At 47.0% G+C, this 10,392-nt stretch overlaps 2 protein-coding genes across 2 annotated transcripts in view; one reads left to right on the forward strand and one right to left on the reverse strand.

The window, feature by feature from the left end:
- The window catches only part of TAF9B (TATA-box binding protein associated factor 9b), a 4,075-nt gene extending 1,472 nt beyond the window's left edge, over positions 1-2,603 (forward strand). Inside the window, exons 4-7 of the mRNA XM_008641636.2 lie at positions 253-387; positions 1,056-1,137; positions 1,720-1,833; positions 2,294-2,603. Of these exons, the coding sequence (XP_008639858.1) occupies positions 253-387; positions 1,056-1,137; positions 1,720-1,833; positions 2,294-2,454 (492 nt within the window). The 3' untranslated portion in view covers positions 2,455-2,603. The remainder of the gene's footprint in view (positions 1-252; positions 388-1,055; positions 1,138-1,719; positions 1,834-2,293) is intronic.
- Positions 2,604-5,288: 2,685 nt separating this feature from the next.
- KIF4A (kinesin family member 4A) overlaps positions 5,289-10,392 on the reverse strand; it is a 17,113-nt gene continuing 12,009 nt past the window's right edge. The window contains exons 22-29 of the mRNA XM_017742769.1: positions 9,879-10,049; positions 9,418-9,525; positions 9,166-9,243; positions 8,982-9,083; positions 8,193-8,342; positions 7,306-7,422; positions 6,534-6,656; positions 5,289-6,043 (exon numbers count right to left, since the gene is read on the reverse strand). Coding sequence (XP_017598258.1) covers positions 5,858-6,043; positions 6,534-6,656; positions 7,306-7,422; positions 8,193-8,342; positions 8,982-9,083; positions 9,166-9,243; positions 9,418-9,525; positions 9,879-10,049 — 1,035 coding nt within the window. The 3' untranslated portion in view covers positions 5,289-5,857. The remainder of the gene's footprint in view (positions 6,044-6,533; positions 6,657-7,305; positions 7,423-8,192; positions 8,343-8,981; positions 9,084-9,165; positions 9,244-9,417; positions 9,526-9,878; positions 10,050-10,392) is intronic.

The raw sequence follows: 10,392 nt of genomic DNA on the forward strand, positions 1-10,392 counted from the left end.
GCAGGGCAGGCTGGGACACAGGGATGAGGCCGGGACACAGGGATGAGGTTGGGATACAGGGATGTGGCCGGGACACAGGGATGAGGCCGGGACACAGGGATGAGGCCGGGACACAGGGATGTGGCCGGGACACAGGGATGAGGCAGGGACACAGGGATGAGGTTGGGACACAGGGATGAGCCTGGGACACAGGGATGTGGCCGGGACACAGGGATGAGGCCGGGACACAGGGATGAGGCCGTGTCTCCGCAGTTCCTGCTGGACATTGCCCGGCAGAAGAACCAGACGCCGCTGCCGCTGATCAAGCCGTACTCAGGCCCGCGGCTGCCACCCGACAGGTACTGCCTGACTGCCCCCAACTACCGCCTCAAATCCCTGCAGAAGAAGGTAAGGATTGCTCAGGGATTCGGGCTTCACCCCTGGGGGTTTGGGAAGGGTTTTGGGATTGCAGGTTTGCGCGCCTCTGGAAGGTGTGGGTGAATATTGGCGTGTGCGCGTCGGTTTGGAGCCAGCGGTGCTCTTTGTCTCCCGGCTGGATTTGTAAATTGTTGGTGGTTAATTTTAAATGGAAATTTTAAAATATGGGAAATTTTAAAACGTGGGAAAATTTAAAATACGGGAATATTTTAGTGTTAAAGAAATCCTGCAGAATCCCTGAATCATTGAGGCTGGAAAAGCCGTCCAGGATCACCAAGTCCAACGTGTGCCTGATCCCCACCAGAGCATTGAGTGCCATGTCCAGCCATTCCCTGGACACTTCCAGGGATGGAGACTCCATCACCTCCCTGGGCAGCCTCTTCCAATGCCTGGCCAGCTTTTCCAGGAAGAAATTCCTCCTGCTGTCCAGGAGGATCTGTCAGGTTTAATATCAGGTTGTCAGAGGCTTAAGTCAGGCTTTGGTGTAGCTATTAAAGGGTATTTTTTACTTCCACCTCAGTTGTTTCTGCTTTAGAGGGAAGATATTTCCTTTGCTGGGAAGCACTCAGTGTCTCAGTGGGGGGGACTTTCCTGTTTATTCCAAGCCATTCCCTGACTCCCTGGTTCTCTCCCCACAGGTCTCCTCCACAGCAGGCAGGATCACAGTGCCTCGCCTGAGCGTGGGTGCCGTGAGCAGCAGGCCCAGCACTCCCACTTTGGGTAGGAAACAGCTCCACTGGGGTTTTTCACCTTTATTTTAGGAAGGAAAAACAGAGAGGAATAATTTAAAACACTTTTCAACTCCTGAGGGAATGTAAAGGGGCCTCCTGACTTTATATTGTTTGACAGCATCACAAAGTTAATTTAATAAATTAATATAATCTTTATTGTTATAATAACATTTATACATAAATGCATTACAGATGTTCTGTATTTGTGATAAATCCTTTATTTAAGGGACTATTCAAGAACTTTACTTAAATTTAGGGTTGTTTTCCTCAATGCCAGCATGGTGCTGAATTACATAGCACTGGGAAAGATCCATTTTTAAAAGGGTCTTAAAATTTAGGGCTGTGACCTAAAAATTAGTGTATGTTGGTAGTCTGGAATTCTGTAGGGCTGGAGTAAATGTGCGAAAATGAGCAAATGTGCAGCTCTGCCTGGAAATCTGACTCCTTGTACCCGATGTCATTGTGTTCCTGGGCATTCCCACTGTGTCTAATAACAGGTGCCACTGGGAAGGAGTTTTAGGAGTGTTTATGGATTTATTTTGGTTTGTTTTGGTGGGTTGTTGAATTGCAGGTACCCCCTCAGCCCAGACCGTGTCGGTGTCAGCCAAGGTGGGAGCGCCGGTGTCGCTGGCGGGGCAGCGCTTCACCGTCCAGATCCCGTCCTCCCAGCCCGCTGGGAAGTCAGGTATTCCTGGGATTCCTGGGGCTGGATACAGGGATAATCACACAGCCACAGGCTGCTTGGGTCGGGAGGGAGGAGCTCATCCAGTCCCACCCCCTGCCATGGACAGAGACACCTTCCACATTGCTCTTCCAGGGATGGGGCAGCCACAGCTGCTCTGGCCAAGCTGCTGTGGGAATTGCTTCCCTTCTCTCTCATTCTGGGATCTTCCAGTGTTAATTCCCGTTCCCAGCACAGCAGTGGCAGCCAGAACATTGCCATCCTGGGCAGCTCCCTCACACCCTGGCTCCTGTTTCCCTCTCCCCCTTGTGTCCTCACCCCTCCAGCACTTCCCCATCCTCCCTCTTGGGATGAATCCCCTGGAACGTTCTGGCAGCACGGTGCTTTATTAGCCTGGAACAACACAGGGAAAACGCAGGGATCGCTCCAAGCTTTCACTGAACCCTTTCCACGATTCCCACAGCCACTCCCACCACTCCCACGGTGCAGAACGTCCTGATCAACCCATCCCTGATCGGCCCCAAGAACATCCTGATCACCACCAACATGGTCCCGCCCGGCGCCGCCGACCCCAACCCGCTCAAGAGGAAGCACGAGGACGACGACGACTACGACGCCTTGTGAGGGCCTGGAGCCCTTCCCATGGGACTCAGAGGAGCCCTTCCCATGGGGTCCATAGGAGCCCTTCCCATGGGATTCACACGGACTCCAGAGGGTGGGGATGGGTGGGAAGGCCCCGGATGGGCCGTGGGAGTGTGGAAATAAAGTGGAGAGCGTTTGTAACCCGGCCTTGGTGTCTTGTGCACACACCTGGGGGAGGGGGCAGGGGTTTTTCTTCAGCTTTTCTAGGTATTTTTAATATATCATTTTTATATATATATATATATATACACACACACACACACACACACATATGTATACATGTATTATTTTTATATATACGTATCTTTCATCTATATGTATTATTTGATATAACTATATATATTATGTGCACACAGATGTATTTGTACACTCAAAACTCTCCCAGACACTTAGTTTTCATATATATACACATCTATATATTAATAATTATTTTTATTTATCCATACGTATTTACACAGATGAAATATATAGAATATAGTGTATGTATATAGAGAATGCACAGTAGTTAATTACGCATGCACACAGTTCATATATAATATATCAATTATTTCATGTATGCATTATAAAGTATACAATGATATATGCTAAGTAATTTAAGCATATAATGATATATTTTATATAATATATAAATACCTTTTGCATATAACATCTGTATCATACAAACACATAAGACAAATACAAACACAAACCACAAAATATGTAGACTATAGTGTAAGTAGATGTAGTATATACCCTAATTAGTTATGCATGTTTATTTTATATATATTTTTATTATATATGTCATTATGTCTACGTTATATATCATAATGTATAATGTAAAGCATGTAAACATATATTTAATAATATATATAAATTTTTCATATATATCATATGCAACACATAAAACATAGAAAATACATATATAGATTATATAGAGAATATACAGTAGTTAATTGTGCATGCACAGAAACACTTCATGTACATTATATTTTACGTGTATTTATGTGCACATCATATACAGTTATATAATAATATACTGTATAATTTAAAGCATATAATTATATATTTTATATCCCAATAGATAATATATATCAATATATAATAAAGATACAAATATATATAAACATATATAATACATATAAATATATATACTAATACATATAAATGTATAATGATGTAATATATATCAATGTCTTTTGCATATAATATATAATGCCTTTATATAAACATCTTTTATATATAATATTCCTATACACTTGTGTTATACACCCACCTATTGATGATTTCTATAGGGCCATATGTTTACATTCTCAGACCCCCTCCCACACCAATGTTTAAGTTGCAGGACTGACTGTTTTTTCATATAAACCAAATAATGTGGATTGTTTTAATTAACCACCTCCATGCTCTCACAGACCCTGTTCTCACAAATACACTGTTCATTATAGAATATATATCATATAATATTATATAATAATATACTATAACATACTATACTGTTATATTATATTATCTATAATTATATATTGCCTCAGACACCATTCTCTAACCGCTGTGGGTATGGGATGTGCTCCCATACCAGAACATTATTTACCATTACAAGTTCCGTATAGAACCAACCCTCCCAGTCTGGTTTCTGTACAGCTGGATATCCACCCCCTGCACAGGCTCACACCCCTCCTGTTCTAGAGACCAGAGTACATAAATGTATCTATTTTGTGTAATATAGGCAGTATATCACATTATATATTCTATACTAGGTATTGTATAATCCACAATATGCATACAAAGCACAGTGATAATGCACAACAATCCTCACGTTTATCAGGGACAGTTGTCTTTTATACACACACACATCTACAGCTGTACCTCTATCTATAGATATCTTACATATATATTTTATATAAATATATAATTTTTATATAAATAATGGCCCTGCTGTCACCTCTGTCCCCTCCCCGTTCCTGGGGGATGCTCCCTCCTCCCACAGGACAAGTTTCCCTCACCACCCGCTGTTTATCCCTGTCTGTTCTTCAGCACAAAACTCCTGACTCAGGATTGAGCCTAAAGAGTGGGATGGAATGGGAGGGCCTGTAGGATAGGATGGGATTTGGGATGGGACAATTGTCTATTAGGGCATAAGCCCTCAGAACTTCCATGCTTGTTTAAATCACTTGGAAACATTTTACAGCTCTCGGGGCCTTTTTACACTTGGAAAGCAGGGAGAGGACTGAAATCCAAGGTGAAGTGGGATTTTGGGAAGGAATTCTTTCCTGTGAGACTAGAGAGGCCCTGGCACAGGGTGCCCAGAGAAGCTGTGGCTGCCCCTGGATCCCTGGAAGTGTCCAAGGCCAGGTTGGAGGGGGCTTGGAGCAGCCTTCGATAGTGGAAAGTGGCTCTGCCCTTGGCAGAGAGCGGGAACAGATGAGCCCTAAGGCCCCTTCCAACCCAAACAATCCTGGACTTGCCCAAGGGGGCCAACGCCTCATCCAACAGGTAAATAAAGACAGTTCTCAGCTCAGGGAACTACAGCCCAAATCCCACATCCCTGTGCATGCCCCAGGGCACAGCTGTATGCTTGAAGGAGAAAGAAATTTGCGCATGAAGGAGAAAGAAATTAAAAATAAGTTATATTTATCACCTTTTCTTTCTGCTGAGACTCAAAACTTAGGGCTCAGGGCAAGGAAAAGCAGCAGGACCATGTTTGGGGTGTGTGGACAGAAAGACCTGAGCAGGTCCCAGTGGCAGCAACTCCTGGACTGGTTTTGAGACCAAGTTTAAGTGCAGAGAGCCCAGGGGGGCTGGGGGTTGTTGTGCACAATAATTCCAACTCCAAGCCAGGTTTCTTTAGTAATTCCTTTATTAAAACTACAAACCAGAGTTAAAATTCCTGCATTATTCACATAGGTTAGGTGTCTAAGTTCATAGAATAAGGACAGTCCAGCAGCCAAAGAGGTCAGAAACTGGTCAGCTGAACTGAACTCTGACCAGTTCAGAGCTGCTGGTTTAAGACTTCAGCCAGGGCCTCCTCGCTCCATGGATCTCCCAGGGCAGCTGGAAAAGTTCCTCCAGGCTCCATGAGAAGAAGCAGGAGCAGAGCTCCAGTGCAAAGGCAAAGTTTGTTCAAGATTACAGGTGAAACCGTACCCAGCGTTCACAGCTCGGGAGGAGGGAGGGAACTGGCAACAAGCACCGGGAAAATCACCTCCATTCACTCCAGGAATTCCAGAGGAAAGATTCTTACCCTGCCCCTGGCCCCAACACACAAATATTTACAGAGACATGACCAGCAAGAAGCAGGGTTTGACTCCCTTGCTGAGGGGCAGGAGCTGCTGCTCCAGCAAGAGAGTCCAACTCCCTCAAAAGTCACCAGGAACATGGCCTAAAGGGATGGGAAAGCTCCAGGTCAGTTAAACTCCTCCTTGATGGGGGTGCAGCCTGAGAAGAAGCTGATGTTACTGCTCAGCATCCTCTTCTTCTTCTTCCCAAAGGGGTTCTGGTTCTCCTGGGACTCCTCATCCCTCCCAAGGAGGGAGGCTGCAGCACTGGGAATCTTCAGGAGCACCTCCTGGTCTGTGATGTCCTGCAGGACCTGTGGGAAACAAGGAACAATCTCCAGCATTAGTCACTGCTGCAGTGACCCACCAGAGGCAGCAGGACACAAAGTGCCAGGCCAGCCTCAAGAGTTGCTTCATTTTTTTACTCAAGTCAAGAAAAAGACAAACTTTTGAACAAATGGAATGGTGAGTTCCAATGGGACAAGGGAATTTGTTTAGCTGAGGGAAAATGAGATGTGCCAGGTCAGAGAGCACAACAGCTTAAGGTCACTTTGCACACGGACAGATGTGATTTTACCCTGCTCCTCACTTCCCCTCTCTCCTCGCTGAAAGTGCTGCAGGAAAACTTGGCAAGCCTGTGGCATTCATTTCAGTGTGGAAACATAAGAATTCAGCAAACTCAAACCTTCCACACGAGCTGCCTGCAGTTGTGCAGAGTTTTCCAGCAGCAGCTTCTCCTCTGGGGGGATTTCCCTCCAAGATCCCTCATTCAGCAGCTCTGCTGTCCCTGCTCCCTGGGAATACCTTTGTGGTTGGAGTGACACACACGGGCTGGAAGAAGCTCTCTCCTGCTTTCACCTCCGTGGGGTCTTCCAGCTTCAAGGACCCTTCTGAGTCCCTTTTGTGCTCCTCACATGCTGTGGTTTCCTGAGGGGCAGCAGAGGGTGAAGCTCTTGTAGAACATCCATCCCATCCCTTCCCACCACAGCCCCCTGCTCTCTGGCTGGGAAGTATTCCACAGGATGCTGCAGCTCAGGCTAGGGCTCCATAGGCAATAATTAAAGCGCTGTGGGATGTCCCCACTTGATTTCTGAGATCCAAGAGCAGAATTCCCACTAGGAGCAGCTTCCCCAATGAACATCAGTTTCTCATGGACCTTCCTGCTGCTACAGCCCCTTCCCCAAACCATCTCTTCCCTTCTTAAAAATAAATCCGGGAATGAGTCGAGGTTTTGTGTTGTCTGAAGCCAAAGACACAAGTTTAATTTACTGAGTCCAAAAGGAAAATCGAAATTATTTGTCCTCAGATTTGTGGATGAGAAGTGGGAACAGGAAAATCTCTGCTGTGAATCTCCACATGTCTGCGCTCAGTGGCAGAGCCTGGTCCTGCAGTGGAAAATTGTCCTCAGTTACCAGAGAGGCACTAATTAGTGATGTTCACAGAGCTTCAGCAAAGTGCACGTGCTCTGTCTGGACAAACTATGCTTGTGTGGGAATTATCCCTTCATCCAGCTCTGCTCCAGCCCCAGTCCAGGCCCTGCAGCCCCTCAGGCACCCCCAGAGCCAGCAGCACTCACCAGGCCGTGGTCCCTGTTCCTGCACGTGGCCGCGGCGCAGCTGCAGCTGTCGGTGCATCCCAACTTCTGCTTCCTGCAGCCACACTGCCTGTTCCCACAGCGGCCCTTGCACGAGCACTGCAAGGGAAGGGGGATCCAGTGGCCAGGAGCTCCTGGAATGCTCCAGCTCCCGCCAGCTGTGGCATCTCAAGGACAGGGACACCCCCAAGCTGCCCCAGAAGTGTTTCGCTGCCAGTCCTACCTCCCAGCATAATTCTCTTCCTAATACCCAGAATAAAATCCTTCCGCCTACAGATCCATCTTCAGGATCTATAGGATAAGCACCTCCAGCTACTCAGTGCCTGATTTCAGGTGATCTCAAAGGATCCCAGTTTCTGTGCCACACTTCCACAAAAGGAGGGAGTCTCCACCCCAAACACCTCAGGAATTTTCTGAGCCACAGGCTGAAGCTCCAGACTGACACAGACAGATGGAAGCTGAGGCTCTGTCAGGACTGGAAGCTGCAGATTCCCAGAGGGAACAGGGATCCACAACAGGCCATCCCTTTTTTTGTTTGTTTTCTCCCTAAAATAGGCTCCCTGCAGGGATCTGGCTGCTCTTAGGGCTGTTCCTGAAGCAGAGGCCAGCTCAGGCACAGGCAGCAGGACACAACACATCTCTCATGGGAGAGGGTGACTTGGACAGGGAAAACCTGTCCAGGAAGGTGTTGCTGACTGCTGACCTTTGCTGTGTCTGTGGGAAGGTCACAAATATCCTAAGGCACCCAAATAACCCATTTCTGCCACTCAGAGCAGTGGAGACACCACATCTCCCCACTCCATACCCAATCCTTGGACACAGCAAGTGATTCCCCAGCAGACACTGGACCAAGGGCAGCTGGATCTTACCCCCATGAGGTTTTTCCTTGCTCCTCTGCCTGCTTTCCCAGGAAGCCAGTCGGAATCATTCAGTTCCCCAGAGTCAGAGAGCAGCTCCTCCACATCCACCTCGGGGCTGGGTGCCCGGGGCTTGGCCGTGGTCTGCCGGCGGCTCTTGGGCTGTAACGCAGGAGCACGAGGGGTTAGGCCACCCAAAAAAATCACACTGTTATATTTTATTAATAATTTTTATATTTTAATAAGGTTTTATTTGATTTTATTAAGGTTTTCAGAGTCCCTCAGAGCCAAGAAGGTTGGGGGGAAAAAAAAAAAGATCCAATTATCAGGATTGAAAATTCAATCGATTTAAACTATTGATGACAAATCCTTGGAAGTCTGAGTTGTTGTCACATCACGTGACAAAAAACAAGTGTCACACTCCTGTCCAAAGAGTTTTAAATCATTTCTTCCTCCCAGCACTAAGATTTGTCTCTTTGCAAAGCAGCAAACCTTGCTGTGACACACATGCCTTGCTCCACAATTTAAAGACTGGGAACGCTACAGAAAAACAACCTGGGTTGTGAAGGAGGATACAGAGTCAGAACTACAATGAGGAAACAGGTTTGGGGGTTTGTTTGTTAATCAAAAAACTAATGCAGGTATTTGGGTCTTCTGGAAAGGACAGAAGGGGCCACTTCAATGAGCAGAACAAGTGCCTGGCAAAAGCAGCTTGGGACAAAGAAAAAAACCACATTATCAGTAGCCAAGATTAACTCTAGCAAAGAATTCAGGTGCAATACAAACTGTGCAGCCTCTTACTTTGGGTGGAACATAATCAAAAGAAGAGTCTGGAGACTCAGGTGGCCTTTGCTGGATGTGCCGGAGCTTCTGGCCACTGGCAACTTGGAGGAGCAGCAGTTTCTGTCAGAAGAGACAAGAATCAGCCCTGCAAAATCCACAAACCCAACTGCCACAGGGCTCTGGTGTCTGTACAAGGCTCTACCTGTTTCAGAGTGTCATTTTCCCGGAGCAGTTCCTGGTTCTTCTCACACATCTCCTTCATTTTCTCCAGCTCTTCCTCCTGTTTGTAGGTCAAGAGGAAATTTATTTCCTTGGAGAGAAATAAGAGAAAATCCCCCAGGGCTATTCCAGCCTGCACAGCAACCACCCCATGCAGGCTTCTGCAAAGGGAATACACAATCCTGCTCCTATTCCAGGTATCCCAAAGGATCCCAGCCACACCCAGCCACTGCACCTGGAACTGGAGTCGCTCCTGCAGTTGTTTCTCCCGCTCGTTCAGGGAATCTTCCAATCTCTTATCTGCTGCTTCTTTCTGCTGGAATTGGCTGAGCAGGTACAGAACCTACAAGCAAGTTGGAATAAACAGGAGTGAATTCCTGAAAGAAACACTTGGCATCAAAGTTCAGGCTCAGGGGAACTTCCTGCCACTTCCAGCACAATTCCCCCCTGACCTACTTGAAAAGTGATCTTGTAACATCCTCACTTAAAGTGGGAGGAACATTACTGAGTAAACCAATTTGCACAGGATAAATACAGGGATTTCTTTGGCTTTTAATGGACCATCTGCAAAAATCCAGCAAAATTTGACTTGATATTCAGCACCAGCTTCCTTTCAGCACATCCCCTTTGCCTTTCTCCCTGAGCAGACCTGGAGATCAGTCCCAGACTCCAAGATTTCCATGAGCTGTGATTCACCTTTTCCTGGTGTTGCTGTTCCTGCACCAAAATCTGATTTTGGAAGGCTGTCTCCAGCTCTGCTGTGTGGTTTCTCTCTTCCATCAGCATCTTCTGCACGTCAGAACAGCTGGCCTGGCTCTGCTCCAGGCTGCTCTGCAGTTTGCTCTCCTGCACCTTGGAGGAGACCAGCTGGAAAACAAGAGCAAGGGATGGCTTGGGACAGGGATTCCCTGCTGGCACAGGGATTCCCTGCTGGCACAGGGATTCCCTGCTGGCACAGGTGCTGCAGTATGGAGGGGAAGCCTCCCTGTAACTTCCAGCCACCCCAGGAGCTGGACCAGCCGTCAGCACCAAGGAGGGCAGGGAGATTCAGAGCCAGACACTTTGGAAGGGCAAACCAGGGAGCTGAGGGTATTGTTCACAGCTCTGAATTCACCTCCCTTTCCTGCAGCACACAAAGTGTTTTTCTTTTCACCCTTTTCCTTTGATTTCCAAGCACCAGGGAGCAACAGGTAATTCTGTCCTTAGTTGC

Source organism: Corvus brachyrhynchos, unplaced genomic scaffold, assembly GCF_000691975.1.
Source record: "Corvus brachyrhynchos isolate BGI_N302 unplaced genomic scaffold, ASM69197v1 scaffold220, whole genome shotgun sequence".
Taxonomy (NCBI): Eukaryota; Metazoa; Chordata; class Aves; order Passeriformes; family Corvidae; genus Corvus; species Corvus brachyrhynchos.